At 35.4% G+C, this 19152-nt stretch overlaps 1 protein-coding gene across 4 annotated transcripts in view; it reads left to right on the top strand.

Moving 5' to 3' along the window:
• Window positions 1–19152, top strand: part of dok7b (docking protein 7b) — a 228770-nt gene that overhangs the window by 176225 nt on the left and 33393 nt on the right. For 3 of the 4 annotated variants that reach the window (XM_039751628.1, XM_039751627.1, XM_039751626.1), the window contains exons 9-10: window positions 11402–11490; window positions 13245–13305. In XM_039751628.1, coding sequence (XP_039607562.1) covers window positions 11402–11490; window positions 13245–13305 — 150 coding nt within the window. Of the gene's footprint in view, window positions 1–6296; window positions 6720–11401; window positions 11491–13244; window positions 13306–19152 lie in introns of those variants that run through there. The other variant, XM_039751629.1, reaches the window with a different exon arrangement.

The following is a 19152-nucleotide window of genomic DNA, read 5'->3' as shown; positions in this document are numbered from 1 at the left end:
TCTGGATATATGGTGTATGTGAGTGTAAATTGGGGTCGGTGGTTAGGGCTTTGGACTTCAAACCATGAGGTTGTGGGTTTAAATCTTACAACTGACACTGTGTGACCCTGAGCAAGTCACTTCACCTGCCTGTGCTCCAATTGGAAAAACAAAAGAAATGTGACCAATTGTATCTCAAATGTTGTAAGTCGCTTTGGATAAAAGAGTAACTGTAAATTTCATATTGTCTGAATAAAAATGTACCCTTGCTTTAATGTCAGAAAGCTTACTGAAGATTATTAGCAGCAGGGTCAAAAAAGGATGTTTTCCTAGGTGGCTTTTCGATTCAGCAGTCGAGCTGAGACGTGAATTCCATTCCCTAAAGTTGAGATGAAATGGTATCTCTCTTTCTCTCTAAATGTATCACTGTCTCTGACATCACTCTTTGATCTCTCAAATAGGCCATTATTTATGTCAAAATCACAGGTTTGGTTCTGTCCTTTATGTTAAACACAGATAATTGGCAAGCTATTCTGGTGTTGGACAGCTCTGTCTAAAATGTTTGACCTTAGTACTTTATCTGTGCACTACTGAGCTGTTGACCATTTTCAGGATCCATGTCCCTGAGTATTTCTGAGCAGCAAGAAATGCTCTTCTGGAGGTGAAAGTGGAGCTCAAATAGTCATTCCTAGAATATCCTCACCACCTGCACAGGTCTTATAGGTCTATCCAGCAGGCACTCTATTATTCACCATGAAGCACAAACTAGTGATCATAGTGAATGAACTAATCATTTAGTATTAGTTAATCATTATAGTATTAAAATGAAAGGAATTTTGTTACACACAACTAATACATGATCTAAACCAAATCACCTACTGTCTTTAGCTTAGTATAGAAGTAACAGCAAAACTTATGAGGTGAACATGTCAGAGCTCTGTGCCGGCATATCAATTTTTCAGCTTGCTTATATGCTAGTAAAAACATATGGTGGTGTTATTGGTCTCAAGAGTTTGTTGGTTATGCTTTAAACATTATTAGTACTTTACTGGTAATGTCATTAGAACAATTGAAATTCTCCAAATTGTTTAGTGGCAATGATGTAATTTTACACATTAATTATTCAAGGCCAAACATACATTATTATATGCATGTCTTTTCTTCATTTTGTGACCAAAGTACTAATACTTTTACATTTTTAATTCAATTGACTTAACATTATTGACTATATTTTTGAATGGTAAGTTGCTGCGGCCAGTTATAGCATTATAAAATTTTAAATAAAAACTGTACATTTTTAACTTTTAATATAAAAATGTAGCGTTTGTACTCAAGGTAACAAAGATGGAATATTTAAATGAAAAAATAAAAAAAACGTAAAACATAAAAAATGTATTATTTGTTAAAAAGATAATGTTAGAACAAGTGTTGAGTTCAGAATGTAGTAAGAAGTGCCTCATGTAAAGGCTTCCAACCAAAAGCCTTATATCATTGATTTAATTAGTCACAATGTATTTAAAGGAGATTTTTTGCAGATATATTTTTGCTATGATGCTAAGACTAATGGGATAGAAAAGCTTCTTTTTTTCTAACACAACACCAATTTTAAAATGCTAAAGTGTGTTTGACCTAACCAGGAAGGGGTCCATCATGAAGTTAAGGGCAAATTCATGAAGGCAGAGTACACAATTTAAGAATAAGCTGAGCAAGGGAGTGTGTTCAGCAAGACATAATGCTCTTTATTTTTCAGGAACTATTGCAGATGTACTGTTTTAATAAAGTGGTCTCTTTTTTACATATTTTTAACACTCTTTTGTTCATGAGAAGCTTTCAAATATTTTATACATTAGAAGAATATTCTCCAAGTACTATTACAGTTTTTCTCAGTTGCTTTGGTGCATTTCTCACAACAGACTTAACATTTGCATAACAGCGAGTGCATTACTCAAAACACTTAGTGCAAATGGCAAAACATCATGGATGACCAGCAAAAGCAGGTAACCTCTTCAAAATCCTTAATCCATGCCTCAAAAGCAAGTATTTACATCACTGAATATGTCAGTGCCATCAAAATGCCAAGTCCATGAATCATAGTCCACGGACATGACAGCCAAAATGTAAAGTCATGTTATCAATATAAAAGTGGCACAATCTAAACATTTTCTGATGCACAAAACATCTGAATGACAAGGGCAGAAAACATAAAAATACAAAACACTGATTGCGGCAGATTGATTCAAGAAGAATATTTTATTGATTGCACAGGTATATGGTGACATACTATGCACTGCACTTGAAGTCTAGCAAAAAAAATGCATTTCAATACTTTATGCATAACATATGAAATGAAGGGAAAAAAAAATTACAACATCGAACACTATATACATACTGAAACTCTAAATGCTCTCTACAATTGCTGCGGATCCTGTATATTGGGCCACATGTTCTCATCCACATCACAACGGATATCTTCCTTTGCATTGCAGCATGGAAAGAACCTCCTAGAATGTCTTATCTAGCCTCTGCAGGCGTCTGCGGTTATATCCCCATACGCAGCTTCCATGGCAGCAAGCAGTGTCATTTGTGTATGTGGGTTACGCTCATATACCTTCCACCTCCAAGCTGAGAAGAACTCTCTTAATTGGGTTGAGGAATGGGGAATATGGAGGTAGGAATTCCATCAGCATCCTGGGGTGGTTAGCAAACCATTGTCTGATTAGGTTGGAGTGATGGAAACTCACATTATCACAAATGATCACATACTGTGGTACATTTTCTTGACCAATCTCCTCTTCAAGAATGAGATACCTCTAGAGGGTGTTCAAGAAGGTCAGCAGATGTTGGGTGTTGTATGGCCCCACAAGAGGAATACGAGTGTCGACCCCATTGTCCGAAATAGCCGCACACAGTGAGTAAACAGTAGCTCTCTGTCCAATCAGATTATGCCCACGTCTTCTTCCTTTGGCCAAGTTGAAGCCAGCCTCATCCATGTATATGAAAATATGTGGTGGTTCACCTGATTCCAGGTCCATTATACGCTGTATCAAATAAGATACTACAGTAAGTTTGATGTAAAATGCATTTTCATTTTGGAGACAATAGAGTCAAATTTAACATACTCATGTTGCTTTCACATCTGTAGCAAATGTGTCAATGTGAAATCAACTGTACTGCATGTCGATATACAATTTTGGACTATTTGCTGTACAGTAGATTACAGTTACAGTATTACTGCACATGTTCAGTCTTACCTGCATATACTGGTACCGACGTTCCTTCACTATTCCTTTCAAATGGTACATAGTATAACTGCTTCATACTCATTTGGTTTCTCCTCAGCACTCTGTCAATAGTTGAGATGCTGACAGACTGGACATTCTCAAACACATCGTCGTCAGCAATAATGGCAGTTTGTATTTCCTTGAGTCTTATGGCATTATTTGCTATGACCATAGCACAAATAGCCTCTTCCTGTCGAAGAGTGCAAATAGGCCCCCCTCTTCCAGGAAGTCTTGAAGTCCTATGTGTCACAGTAAAAATACAAACACTGAATGGATAACAGTAACATATATTGTCTAGTGTGGACTATTGTAAATATATGACATGCTGTAACATTATAAAGTAATACACACAGATACAGAGTAATATCGTTGATTTACACACCTGTTCTCTCTGCGAAATGTCTGAACAATCGAGAATACGGTTGTTCTCCCCAAATTTGGCTGCACCCTTTGACCTGCTTCAGCCATGATTTATAACATGGTCCACAATTGTGGCCCTTATTTCATCAGAAACTGACCTATGTGTTGAACCTCTTCTACAGTATTTTTTCTCCTTACACCCCTACTCTTCTTGGTCTGGGCTGGGCTGGGCTGGGCTGGGCTGGGCTGTTGGCCCTGTTCATTTTCTTGCTGTTCTTCCATTTTCAGGTTGTCCTTCCTTGATGTGCTTCCACGCTGCATTGTGCCTTGTCTTTATATGCTTGCCAGCTGCAGGTTCAGGAGGGGACTGCTCAGTGATTAGTTGCTTGATTGATCTAAGATCTCACAGGTGCTCTGAATAATGTGTCACCTGTGAGAAGTTTAAGGTGGTGCAGGAATCATTAGTATTGTGAATACAAACCAAAAAAAGTTTTGTAGAAACCTATAAAATACACTTGACAGCCAATGATATCTTGTTGAGCACTTTTGACTGCAATGACTTACACAATGAAAAACTGACAAGTTTGTCTGGAGTGGAAGACTATGCAAAAGAGGGCTACACAATGCATTTTGATCATCATGATATAAGCAACCGCTGATGCATGATATAGCTGAGAATTGCACATAAGCATCTGCCTGAGTGAACTAAAGCAATTGCAAAATGACGAAAACACCCAGAAATTGCTGTTATGATGTGCACAACTGACTAAAGGTTGTGGGAATTGAACAAGCAGTTTTGAGAACTGCAGTTCTGTTGTGAGAAATGCACCAAAGCAACTGAGAAAAACTGTAAAGACAAAACATTGTTGTAGGTCTATGAATTTCTAAAACCCAAGACAGAGTTTCCTACAGTATGTTTAGTGTTGAATATTGTTAATCTTATATAGTAATTTGTTAAAATATTTGTATGACTTCAGCATAATCAATGCATTCTCTAAAAATAGGATACTGTGTGTCATGCATACAGTATAACTGGCCTTGCATAGCATAGCTGAAATGTCTCATTTTGGTTAAACTTTTTACTAATATTATATTTCTGGACATTTTGTGAAAGTGATATTGACCCTCAGAATAATGCTTGAAAAAAACTATAATTATAACTAAGACATTGTATTTTGTTCAGTGTGTTAAGGCACAACTTTCATTATCTTGTAATGGGGGTTTTTCTTTCAGAATTTGGCGTCATTTAATGTTTTGGTAGAAGGCAGCATTTCTTCACAAACTAATATAATCAGTGCCTTTGCCAAAAAAACAATTGTATTTTTTTGATGATAGTTAAAGAGAAAATCCATATGTTTCGTTGAGTTGACTGGTTCATGTGTTGCTGATTAAATCTGTTGCCACTACTGGTGTGGGTCCACCTGAAGTACAGGGAAATGGTAGACTTTCTTATACGTGCCTGTGTGTTCTTTTTAGGAAGGTGACTGAAATTAATTTAGCTGTTGCCATTAGCTGTCACACTATGAAATTACAATGGAAAGGTAAAACATTTCAGCTTATAAAAGCAACACAACAAATGTTCAAAAACTGCTCTTGCTTTATTAATAACAAATTGCAAGTTCATTGGGATCCACTTATGCAGGGGTGGGCAAAGTCATTCCTGGAGGGCCGCAGTGGCTGCAGGTTTTTGTTCCAACCCAGTTGCTTATTAAGAAACATTTATTGCTCAAGTAACTCTTCTGCTTCATTTTAGTTGCCTCACTCTTTAGGATTTTGAACCCTTATTGCTTATTTTAGTCTTAAACAGCTGTTCTCTTGGTTTCTAATGGCTTTTTATTAGCTAAGATTCAAATGACAAAAGAAAGCAGCATTTCTCCATTTTTCTTGTTTCAATTTACACCTGTGTGTATTGTGCACTATTTGGTTTAACTAAATACTTGGGAGGAAAATGAAGAGAAAAAAGTGAAAGATGGAATATTATTCATACATTTTAGACTTCATATCGTTTAGATGATATCATTAGAAAGAAATACAAATCTAGGATATGAGAATGGCCTGACATGGCAGAGTTAAAACACTAACAAGCCATGAAATTGAATTATTGGCAAGGATTGTTTTCTAATTAAGCAACTGGGTTGTTGCAAAAACCTGCAGCCACTGCGGCCTTCCAGGAATGACTTTGCCCACCCCTGCACTAATGTAACTAAAATACATTACAATTTTTCAGAAAGCTACAGGCTTAACAAGTAAAGAATATTTATAATTTAAATTCAAGTTGTTTTAGGCAGAATAATACAACAGGTCCAATGTCAATGCAGCCTAATAGGGCCTAATGCCTCTAATTTCAAGCTGAACTACATTTTTTTCAGTTATGTTTCATGATGAAAAAAAAAATAAAACATATTTTTAATCCCCTAAAATATAAATAGTTTCGCTCTGCCAGTCAATCTGTAAAAAGTCAAGAATTATTGTAAAAATGTTAATTACATCTGTTTATACATTTATGTATGATTTTTATGATGAATGATTAGTAAGAATATCATTCTGGCAATAGTCTTGTAGCTAGCTCAGATTGCTTATTATTGTGCTGTAACTGATTATAGAGATTTCATTGTCAATGCATCTAGCCATTGGATGCCAGCATTTTAAAAATTTGGCTGTTTATATATCATGAAGCAGGATCTCATCTTGATATTTTGAAAAGAAGATATGCTTGGGATTTGTTTCACCCTCTTCTGGACATCACTTCTAAAAAAAAACGATGTTGTATGGAAAAGAATTTATGAAAATGAAAAGGACTGTACTGGTCTGGAGGACACTTATGAAGCTGTTTGGAAAGCTAACAGTCAGCGAACTGTAATGAATATGCCTTACTTTTTACCAAAAGCTAGACATAAATGTCATAATAACAAGAACTTCCTTCTGTCAAAGAGTTACCACGTGCAAAGAATGAGAAATACAGAAAATAAGGCTCAGACCTTTGTGGCACTCCAGCAATCAGAGAAGAACAATTTAACTTGCATCAATGATGTGTTTAGCAGCTATTGCTTCATTAGCACGCCTGTATGACTTGTTACACCATCATGTGAGCAGAGTCTGTATGAACCCATGTCACCTGCAAAGAGACTGATGCCTTTAGCTGTAAGACACAGCACCAACATTGCTAGGTCAGCTAAGTGTGAAATGTCTTTGAAAAATAAACATGGATGTATGAAGGGATATGAACAAAAAACAAATGAGGAGGGCTTATTTAACACAGACTTATGGGATACCAAAAATGCAGTTATCTGGCCTAAACTGAATCATAGTTCCTGGGAGCCCAACTTTGAGTTAAACTCAAAAATGCCCTGTAGCTTTCTTGAAGTAGAAGGTAACAATTTATTAAATGCAAAATCAATATCAGTGAACAGAAGTGGAACTCGATCAACTACAACAGCTTGTTTTGAGTCTTCTGAGAAAAACGAAGACAAGGAGAAGGCCAATGAAGAGGCTGAAGAAGGTAGGAATTTTGTTTTTTAACTTCACCAACCACTTCACTTTTGTTTTCTTTCTGTTTTCTTCTACTAGATTTCTGTCTCAGTCTTCTCTGCAGCATTTTATTTTTAGCATTATTTCTTTTTTTAATAAAACATGTGTCATATTTTCTTTTGTTGTACTTATTTGTGTGTCTGTTTCTTTTACTTCTTTTCTTCCTTCTTTATTGTTGTATGTTGTCACTTTTCTTTTGGAAGAAAAGGTATAGCATGCTATTTGGAGATTTTTCTCCATTTTTTGTCTAACTGGAACTTTTAAAACTTCAGCATTCTGAAGCACTGGTTGTGCATGTAAATCATTTTGTTTTAAATTGCAGATATGTTTGCTGCAGTATTTCATCTGATAGTGAAATATGACCTAGTGTACTTGTGTAAACAAAAATATATAGAATACTGAAATGTGTTGGAAAAACTTCTGAAATAATTTTATATCCTTGATTTCAAATCACTTTACTTTTTTTAAGATTTAATATAAAAGCGAAAGTAAAAAAGAATTGGTACACTTTTATTATTGTGGCATACCTTTGCATTCCTAAATAATAAAAAATCTAAATAAATGTTGTAACATTTTACCTTGCTGTGACTGTGATTGCTTGGTGTACAATTAATGAAATGTAAGATTTAACTTTTGACACCTTGTAATGCAACACATGACTTTCTAAAAACTGAATAGAAAAAATACTTTATTTTTCTACAGCACATACAAACAAAAATAAATAATGAAGCCACAGTTTAACATATTTCAGAAATAACTGCCTACTGGTAAATTTCCTTCTATAGATGTTCCATAAATGAAATATAGAGGAAAAAAGAATATGTCATTCTGAAAAATGTAGCTAAAATCAAGAACTGATAATGTGTATTAATCAGTTCACTTTAATCAACTGTGTGTAAAAGACCAGTTTAATTAGTTACTGTAATTAGTTAAGTAAATATGTTTTTGTCTCTACAGATATGACTGTTTTGTTAACACTTTCATATTATGAATAATGATGTTTATCGATTCAGATATGCAGTAATGGACAGTGTACTCTTAGTACTGTCTTATTTCTAAAGTAAGTTCCTACAGTCTGGCATCTCCACTGACTTCTCAAACAAAGTTGTCATAGAAGCATTATCTCTTTTGAAATGTAGCACTCCCTTAAGTCCTTATTTATATCAGTATTTCAAATATATTAGCCATATCCACTGCCTTAATCACATATCCACTGCCTTAATCATATGTTATAAAATCAACAGGGAGCAAGTGTCATGTTAATAAAACATACAGGAACGTGAGAAAATAAAGGAAATGCAAAAGTTGTCTTAAAAGGGCATTGAGGATAATGATGTTGCCAAAAGCATCTTCAGCCCACTTATACATAGATCCTGCAAGTATCTACAAATTTATTGGACACCATTCTCCAGTGAGAAATTCAATCAGTAGATGTTTAAGTGATGGTACTTGAAAATGCTGTCTCATGCACCACTCCCAAATATCCCAAAAAGACTCACCAAGGACATCAGTAAATCATGCAATAAAAAATGAATCTAACACCATAACACTGGCACTGAAACATTACATGTACAGTACTCGGCCAGTTCATAGACGATGGCCCATCTGACCATGTCATTTGTTCCACTGCTTGTTTTGTTTACATTTTTTCTACCAAAGCAAGATTTTAAGTTTAGCAAAGAACTTATGTCTTGTTGCCTGCCCAAAATAGTTCACTGTGAGAAATTCCTGTCGAATCGTTTATGATAAGATTACCTGTTTCAGCATTAGTGTGGCATTTGCAGTTCTACAGTACTTTTTAGAATCACATGTTTGTTTTTTCCTTGAAAGGGATATCACAATCAAGGAATTTTCTTATTTGTGTATAATTACCTGTAAATGATATGATTTTCCGTCTAACTTCGGTGCCAAATTTTACTTTGCTTCTCATGATGCTTCAGGTAGTGGACCAGTCTTTTGCCACTGCCAGACATTTCTCAGCAGTCACAATGTAACAATTTACCTTGTCTGTTTATACCTAGCAAAAATAGTATTGCTCACACATCTTAAGCAGTTCCTTCTCCGCAAATTCACTACATCAGCACTTTTTCTCCCTTAAGAGAACATTTTTAGACAGCATGATTGTTGCGAGGATGTTTCTGTATTTTCTGTTTATCCAGGTGAAGACTTTCCTCCTATTTAATATCCAGTTTTAAAGTATTTATGTTTGTTGTGGCATGCTCGACTTATTGAACTATATATGTACCTCGTAAAAATAAACATAAACCCAAATGCTTTCAATTAACAACATTTAATTTTTAAATCATGCTTTCATATGAGATATGTAGCTCAAAGTGCTCTTCTGAAAGTTAAGGAAAAAAATGCAAAGAATAATAATTAAATAAAATGATCAAATAAATAAATATAAACTAACAAAATACAGATAAAAAGTGTGCAATAGAAATGGCAGAGTCCTTAAATATGGATTAAGTTGAATAAGTCATTTTTTTAAGCCTCTAATGATTATAACATTAAGTCTGATGCTATTGTCAGGGAGAATAGAAACATAAAAATTCCAAATGCCCAGCCCTGGGTAGTCTATAAAACATCCAAAGTCTAAAACAGTTCATTAATGTTATGATGCTATATCCTAAAAGACTGGAGTGTCCACATTCCTTCCAACATCACAGTAGGCTTCAGAGTACTTAAATCAGATGGCATTGGCACAAAATGCCAATGCAGAAAACTGAACTAATGATTGCAAATCAGTAAAGTATATTATATTGCAGTGCTTATTATAATCTATTAGTACTGATGAAAACAACACAACTATGAAAAAGCTGACATAAAGAAGTGTTTTTTTTTTTCTTTTTTCTTTTTGTAAATGTTCCACAGTAGTTGTGTGGCATATCTCTTTTAGAAAGGCATCCCGGATTTTTCGTGTATGACAGCAAAAGACCACTACACCATTTTTTTTATGCTTAGCTCTTGGAATAATAAGAGAGCCAGCGTTTGAGGTTTAAGGTTATGACTGGGAATGTAGGGGGACAGGCACTCCTAATATAAGGGAGGGCAAACTTATTCACAACAAAGGACACTGGTAACCAATGTAACAATGCTAAGAGATACGCTTTGATTTTCTTTTAATGAGTAAGATTCTTTCGATAGCATTTTGATTTAGTTTCAGTCAATTAATGTATTTCTTAAGTAGTCCTGTTTGGAGTGCATTACAGACATCTAGCTAGATGAAAACAAAATTGTGAATTAATTTTAAATATTTAAAAATTAGACACATTTAAACAAATTAAAATATTCCTCAATAGGCTTTGCTTTATCATATTATTGAATTTCTGTCTTATTACAGATGATTTATGTAGTATAATGTGCACTAACATGGTTTAAAAAGTTGGGTATGTCAATAGTGTAATAAATTATATCTTCCAGCTGTCAGTTTACTTCAAAGCACAGTATAATGCGACAGTATCATTTATTTTGAAATTGAACTGTGTGCCGTTCTTGTCTGTTTTGTAATTATACATTAGAAAGGTGTATCATTATTATCGAGGAAAATGACAGAGAAACTTGAAAAAATAATATTCTATAATAAATCTTAAACCATATTGTTATAGATTTTGAATACAGTTAAATTCCCCTTTGTATTCTAAAGGACAGTTCATTATAAAGAAAATATTCCACACTCCTGACATCCAGAATTTGTCAAAGATTGTCTGTAGCTATTTCTTTTGCAGAACAAAAGGTACGTCTTAAGTTTTATACAGCATTTAAACAGAAGTATAGGCAAGGTGACATGCTGCATATTTACAATTCATATTGGTTTATTTTTTTGAGCAAACACTAATTTGTTTTTCATATGGTAAACCAGATGGACGGCACTGTATAAATTAACACTTTGATTTGAAATCCTCATTTAGTCTTATATTTCAGGTAGCATTATAATAAGTATAACCAGATTAGTTTATTATCTTTAATATACAATATTATACTTCGAGGTAGCTTATGTAGACATTTGAAATTACAATCTGTGTGAAAAAAAATGTTAAAAACAAATTCATTATTGTTAGCCATTAGAGATTTCAATCAATGTTATTGTGAAATGTTTTATCTTATAACAATTTAAATTACTCAATCCATATATGAACTTTTAAACTAAGAACAGAAGGAATTACTCTAAAAGTCTTTCCTTTTACTCATGAAAAAAATGCTTAAATGTGCTCAGTATACAACTGTATCACAAACTAATTTATTCTTTACAGATAAGAAAACCAGAAAAAAGGAAGATAAAACTAAGACAGATCTGACCTATGAAGTTATGGAAGGGCGGGGGACAGATAGGCCGAGTGAGGTATTTGTTTCTTTTTATAATCAAACTAATACACTTAGGATTAATGCAGATTGAATTTGGTGTGCAGTGACTTTACATTAACTCTTTGAGGGCTGATTATTTTTTCCAAAAAACATACTTTCTGAAAAGCAATGGTTTCACACAGAAATCAACACAAAGCGTCTGTTGCTGATTGCTGCGGCTGCCACTTTGCCAAGAATGTGTGGCAGGCTTGCTGCAAGGCTGTCTTTGTATGGCTGGGGCAGCAGTAGCAGCAGCAGTCACTGTCACAGTACATTGCAATTTAGTTTCTACCTCTTATCATTGTTAAGTGGCAGTCCTCCCTGGCGAACATTACCGTAGGCATATCAGCTATATGAACCTGTTCAACACCACGATTAGCTGGGGACCAGTCAGCTGAAGCAGGAACCTCACATTCGTTTTCGATCACTTGTATCAAAATCGGAGTCCAACAAGTCATAGTCCAGTTCTGAGATAATAGGCAAAACTTCGTCCACAGAGTGTTTTGCTTTATGCATTCACTTTGATCTCTCACCATTATTTTAGTGTCATGTTTGCTCTTGTTTGTACCTTGCTACTCACACAAGTGCAGGAAATCTCGATCAAACCAATGAAGCTAACTTTCTTTATAGCAGCGAGAGTCCAACTAAAACATTAACGGCTGGTTTTGTCACAGTTTACAGTCGATTACCATCGTAAACTCCTCCTTTTGACAAAAGTCGACATCAGCCCTGAAAGAGTTAAAGGTGTTGTATATTAAAAAGATGTATTGATTATTGATTATGGTGAATGTTTTGTTGTTATTTTGGGTTATATGATACATTTATTCACACAGCTACTTTACAGCTCCAGAATCTTGTGTTAAAAATTCAGATCCACATTCCTATATGTTTTTTTTTTCCCCCTGCATCTCCATATTGAAATGAGCTGATTCGCAAAATGGTTGGATGAATGTTCTATTTTGGTATTTTTAAATGGTAAACTCAAAACTTTAAGCTGCATACAACAAAAATGGTCTACTAAATGCATGTAGATGGGATACTTACTTTTAAGTATAACCTAATAAGTGTATGAAAGAAAGCAGGACAGTCTAGTTTGCTTGACTGATTCTGCCTAACACCACAAAATTAAAAAAATGAGAATTTCACATAGAGACTAGGATTATTAGCTTTTTCTTCAGTTTTCCTTTGCCTCCTATTTTCTTTCTTGAGCAACTCTTTACAGATACAAGAAACTCTTTACAAATATAAGAGCAGTTTGAAAATGTTTTCTTATCAAGCCTGATGCCTTCAGGTTATAATTTTAGTTCAATTCCATAGAACTGAACTTGCATTTCTTTACTATTCACATCTAATGATGCAAACCAAGTTTGCTGGTTTGTACTTGTTTGATAATTTAAAATCAGATAGTTATACAATTTTTACAATATTTTTTTGAATGGTCATTCTGTTAATGAAGGGCTGCTGACAGAATAGAAAAAATTAAGAAACCGAGGAACCAAAAAGTAAACTGGGGTAGTTCACCTGTTGTTTTCTCTATTTTCCAATTTACATTATTTTTAACTTTGAAAAAGTGGAGACACCACCTACATTATAAATTTGTGACAATTTTACACTCAGTGTATTTCATTATGTATATATTTAATGAATATCATAGTTTATCATTATGTCTAATTGCCATATACTGTATGTACAGTATAATAACCAGTTTTTAATTTTTAAAAATGTTTTAATAAAACTATTAACTGTTTGCAGAAGGAGGGCTATGAACTAATGGCTGCCTGTGGTCAACAGAAAACTGGTCATGCAGCAGAAGGTAGGTTTATTTTACCTATGAATTACCATCCATCCATCCATTTTCCAACCCGCTGAATCCCGAACACAGGGTCACAGGGGTCTGCTGGAGCCAATCCCAGCCAACACAGGGCTCAAGGCAGGAACCAATCCCGGGCAGGGTGCCAACCCACCACAGGACACACACAAACACACCAAGCACGCACTACGGCCAATTTTGAATTGCCAGTCCACCTAACTTGCATGTCTTTGGACTGTGGAAGGAAACCAGAGCGCCCGGAGGAAACCCACACAGACACGGGGAGAACATGCAAACTCCACGCAGGGAGGACGCGGGAAGTGAACACGGGTCTCCTAACTGCGAAGCAGCAGCGCTACCACTACGCCACCATGCCGCCTATGAATTACCAAACAATGTAATTTTTTGTTCACGTTCTTAACACTATATATACCTTTAATATAATGTAAATATTTAACAGGTCAACATCAAGTGACTATTGACTGCATTTAAAAAAAAAATTCACAAAAGGGTAAAAATATGAAAGTCCCATAATTGGCTTTGGGAATATGTTGAGGAGTGACTTGCACTCTTGCACTGGATTTTAAAGCACAAGGCTCCTAGTTTATTTCCTAGTTTAGACTTTTTTATTTCCTAGTTTGATTATGTGATACTTAGCACATAATTTAACCTGCCTCATACCTACTTAGGTAAGGTAAACCATATAACATATAAAACATTATATAAATGTATACATTCTTACATTTGTATAACATAAAACATTTATAACATATAATATATACACATATACAGTCCATCCGGAAATTATTCACAGTGCATCACTTTTTCCACATTTTGTTATGTTAGAACCTTATTCCAAAATGGATTAAATTCATTTTTTCCCCTCTGAATTCTACACACAACACCCCATAATGACAACGTGAAAAAAGTTTACTTAAGGTTTTTGCAAATTTATTAAAAATAAAAAAACTGAGAAATCACACGTACATAAGTATTCACAGCCTGATGCTGCCACCACCATGCTTCACTGTAGGGATGGTATTGGCCTGGTGATGAGCGGTGCCTGGTTTCCTCCAAATGTGACGCCTGGAATTCACACCAAAGAGTTCAATCTTTGTCTCATCAGGCCAGAGGATTTTGTTTCTCATGGTCTGAGAGTCCTTCAGGTGCCTTTTGGCAAACTTCAGGCGGGCTGCCATGTGCCTTTTACTTTACGTCTGGCCACTCTACCATACAGGCCTGATTGGTGGATTGCTGCAGAGATGGTTGTCCTTCTGGAAGGTTCTCCTCTCTCCATAGATGACCTCTGGAGCTCTGACAGAGTGACCATCGGGTTCTTGGTCACCTCCCTGACTAAGACCCTTCTCCCCTGATAACTCAGTTTAGATGGCCGGCCAGCTCTAGGAAGAGTCCTGGTGGTTTGGAACTTCTTCCACTTACGGATGATGGAGGCCACTTTGCTTATTGGGACCTTCAAAGCAGCAGAATTTTTTCGGTAACCTTCCCCAGATATGTGCTTTGAGACAATCCTGTCTCGGAGGTCTACAGACAATTCCTTTGACTTCATGCTTGGTTTGTGCTCTGCCATGAACTGTCAACTGTGGGACCTTATATAGACAGGTGTGTGTCTTTCCAAATCATGTCCAATCAACTGAATTTACCACAGGTGGACTCCAATTAAGCTGCAGAAACATCTCAAGGATGATCAGGGGAAACAGGATGCACCTGAGCTCAACTTTGAGCTTCATGGCAAAGGCTGTGAATACTTATGTACATATGATTTCTCAATTTTTTTATTTTTAATAAATTTGCAACAACTGCAGCTTGTTTTTTTAGAATGTCCAAACCAGAAGACATGGAGCCATCTCGAGGGAGAAGGGTGGGCATTAAGCATCATCATTGTATTAAATAATTCCGAGAACCTGGAGTACTAGCATATCTGAATGGTATTCGTTAATACAAGAAGAGTCGAAGTGAGCTTTATACTACCTATGAAATAATATTGGAGATACAAAAAACATTTTACGACAACAAATAGGCATATTAAAACAATTGGGACCGGATTAGAGGCCCTAAGCACTTAGATTTTGGTGTTCTCATATACAGTATACTGTATCTAATTCAAAATATAAGCAATATTAAACTGTAAAATAAAATTTTATGTAACTTACAGTAGGATGGAGAATAATATTTATTTTTGTTGACTTCCACTTTAGTTATATTTGAAAAGTTTTCCCTTTTTCTAATTTCAAAGTCTTTGATCTGATCCTCAAAACTAATCATACGTAACACATCTGCTTCTATACCTAGAAGAGATAAGGCATCTGTTGGGATTTTTAATATACTTAAGCTGTGAAAAAGAATGAGCAATTTGTGACCATTAATGTTAAAAATATATGAAAGCAAATGTCTACATTTGGAAAGACTCACTCAATGTTTTATTTTATAAAGTTCAGCATGATTGGATGACTGAACGGGACAGCCAACATGACCAAGACTAGAACGATCATGTGAGCCTCGGTAGACCATGGGGGAGTTACCAGATTCTAATTTTAATATACTGTATACTGTATCATTAACCTGTATTACTACTATTTTATTATTATTTTTGTTATTGTATATATATTATTTATGTCATTTTTACATTTAATCAGGAAGCCCCTTTTTGTGGAGCCTAGTTCAGGTGCACTATTTGCAGTTTTGCACCGTATGGACAATGTTAAATCTGGCAGTGGAAAATTTCTGTGGTGTTGATGCCCTAAGCAAATGCTTATTTTGCTTAATGGTTAATCCAGCCCTGACACAATATAAATGTTGTTACTGGATTCCAAAATTAAGCAAGTACAAGGATTTTATCAAATTATTAACATGTACATTTGCTATAAACGAGCAACTTATAATTCTTTTACATAATTTTAAGAGGCCACTACCAAAATATGAACCACATTGACATCTGGAAACAAAACTCCCTAGTCTTTCAAAATAAAAGCTTTAGTGCTGTCACTCTTCAGCAGTTTATACAGTTTATCATTCACCCATGCATTCATTCATTTTCTGCTCTAGATTGATGAACTTTAGAATCATGAGGAGCTGGAGCTTATCTTGGCATCATGTGTTTGAGAGAGGAAAACAGCCAACAATGGGGTGCTAGGCAATTATTGGGCGCAATCATACATACACCCATTCTTAATCACACTAAGACAACTTTAGAGTTAAAAGTTTACTTAACATGTTTTGGGGATGTTGCAGAAAAACCATCACTCACGTCGACATAGGAAGAGAGTTTGAATTTAACACAGACAGGACCAGGATAAGTTAAATTAAATTGCATAAGATGTTTCCAGTTCTAGTTCATATGTCTGAGAAGGGAACCAGCTCATTTCTGTCAGAAGCAGGCAGTACTTTTCTCTGGAAGGCAACAGTAAGCATGGGAGAGTGTAGTCATTTTAGACAGTGAACCTATTATGCTGCAGGAACATCACCAGCCTGTGCCGAAGAAAGTCAATATTTGCTTCCGGACTTGAAGCTTCGAGTCTATTAGAACATAACTCAATATTAATATTAAAACGTTCAACTAAAATTATTTTTTTTTATAGTAGTAACATCTATTGTATAAAGCATGGCTGTAGAACCCTTAGAATGGATAGAGGAAAAAGTTCTCTTTCCAGTGTGAGTTTTCTTTTTGGCCATATTTTGAAAAGTACTACTGTATATTATGCCAAAAATGATGAGAAAAGTTCTTTTCATATGTACAATATAATATAAATAACCACTATTGAAATTAACAACTGCCTCCAGCTAAGAACTACAGACTATTGAAAGTCAATCAGCACATTGTCTCCATGGATTCTAAAAATGTGTATTTGTATATTTCCTTTAGTTTACCTCATCTTGCCTATTCCACATTCAAATTGGAAAAGCAAGCAACATAACATTCTAAACTAAAAACTGACACCTGACATATTTAAACTTGCAAGTTCTTTTGATTTTAAGAATTGTTGTCGGATATGCCAGAATGTTCATGAAGCAACAATGATATGCTGAAAAGAAGATGCACACACCATATTTCCTTCATTTATTGATCTCTTGAACATATAGCTTATTGTATAGTGTTGGGAATGCTGTATTTTCTACTAGTTAATATTATGAAAATTCTGCATTTTCTGGCAAAAGTACAGAAAAAAAGTACAGAAAGTTAATCAAAGACTTTGTTAAATGGTGCGACTCAAACCACTTACACCTTAACACCAGCAAGACCAAGGAGCTGGTGGTGGATTTTAGGAGGCCTAGGCCCCTCATGGACCCTGTGATCATCAGAGGTGACTGTGTGCAGAGGGTGCAGACCTTTAAATATCTGGGAGTGCAGCTGGATGACAAATTGGACTAGACTGCCAATACTGATGCTCTATGTAAGAAAGGTCAGAGCAGACTATACTTTCTGAGAAGGTTGGCATCCTTCAACATCTGCAGTAAGATGCTGCAGATGTTCTACCAGACGGTTGTGGCGAGTGCCCTCTTCTACGCGGTGGTGTGCTGGGGTGGCAGCATAAAGATGAAAGACGCCTCACGCCTGGACAAACTTGTTAAGAAGGCAGGCTCTATTGTAGGATTAAAGTTGGACAGTTTAACATCTGTGGCAGAGCGACGGGTACTAAGCAAACTCCTGTCAATCATGAATAATCCACTGCATCCACTTAACAGTGTCATTTCCAGGCAGAGGAGTAGCTTCAGTGACAGACTTTTGTCACTGTCCTGCTCCACTAACAGACTGAGGAGATCGTTCCTCCCCCACACTATGCGACTCTTCAATTCCACCCGGGGGAGTAAATGCTAACATTAATTTTATTTTAATTTTTTTCATTTTTATTACTATTTAATTTAATATTGTTTCTTTGTATCAGTATACTGCTGCTGGATTATGTGAATTTCCCCTTGGGATTAATAAAGTATCTATCTATCTATCTATCTATCTATTCTATCTATCTATCTATCTATCTATCTATCTATCTATCAAAACATGAGGGAAGCATGTCCATCTCTTATTCTCTTCACAATGTCCACACTTTGAAGCCAGAAGAAATTGGCTTAAATAATTAACAGTAGATAAGGCAATTCAATCTGCTGAAAATTAAATCAAATTGAATTATAATACTGCAAACAAGATTCACCTTGTACTATCATTACACAGTTTGAAAAATCATAAAAAGATGATTTACACATTAAAGTAGAGTGCTGTAGATGCGAAATAGAATAAAATAAAGTAATGTATGTCATCCATCCATTATCCAACCCGCTATTTCCTAATTTAAAGGGTCACGGGGGGTCTGCTGGAGCCAATCCCAGCCAACACAGGGCGCAAAGTAATGTATGTTAGTTGTCATATAAGATTAATAGTCAGTTGTAAACTGACCTATTGTGAGACTGGGAGTGTGCATGAATGGGCCTTGCAATGGACATGAACCCATGCGCAGATCTGGTACTTAACTTTATGTCCAATTCCTCCAAGATACACTTTTGACCCTGAATTGGATAAAGTGGACTTCAGAATATTATGCTTCTGTATTTAAATGACTTAATTGTACAGCACATCTGAGACTGACTCACTTCAGATGCTGTCAGGAAAGATAAAATATAAAGTATGCTGTTTAGTGTATTGTACTTCCATTAAACTAAGGCATCTTGCTACGAAGGAAAAAAAAAGCTTTTAAAAGCAAATTATAAAAGTGTCGGTATATATTTATTAACAATGTGATATGAAAATGGCACACCATTATAAAAGCTGTTAAGGTCATTAATGGGACACTACTCTTTTAGCAGTAAGTCCATCTACGTTTCCAATGTAAATACATT

The sequence above is a fragment of the Polypterus senegalus genome, chromosome 4 (assembly GCF_016835505.1).
Source record: "Polypterus senegalus isolate Bchr_013 chromosome 4, ASM1683550v1, whole genome shotgun sequence".
Lineage (NCBI taxonomy): Eukaryota > Metazoa > Chordata > Cladistia > Polypteriformes > Polypteridae > Polypterus > Polypterus senegalus.
Note: the sequence above shows the minus strand (reverse complement) of the source record. Positions and strands in the feature narration are given on the sequence as shown.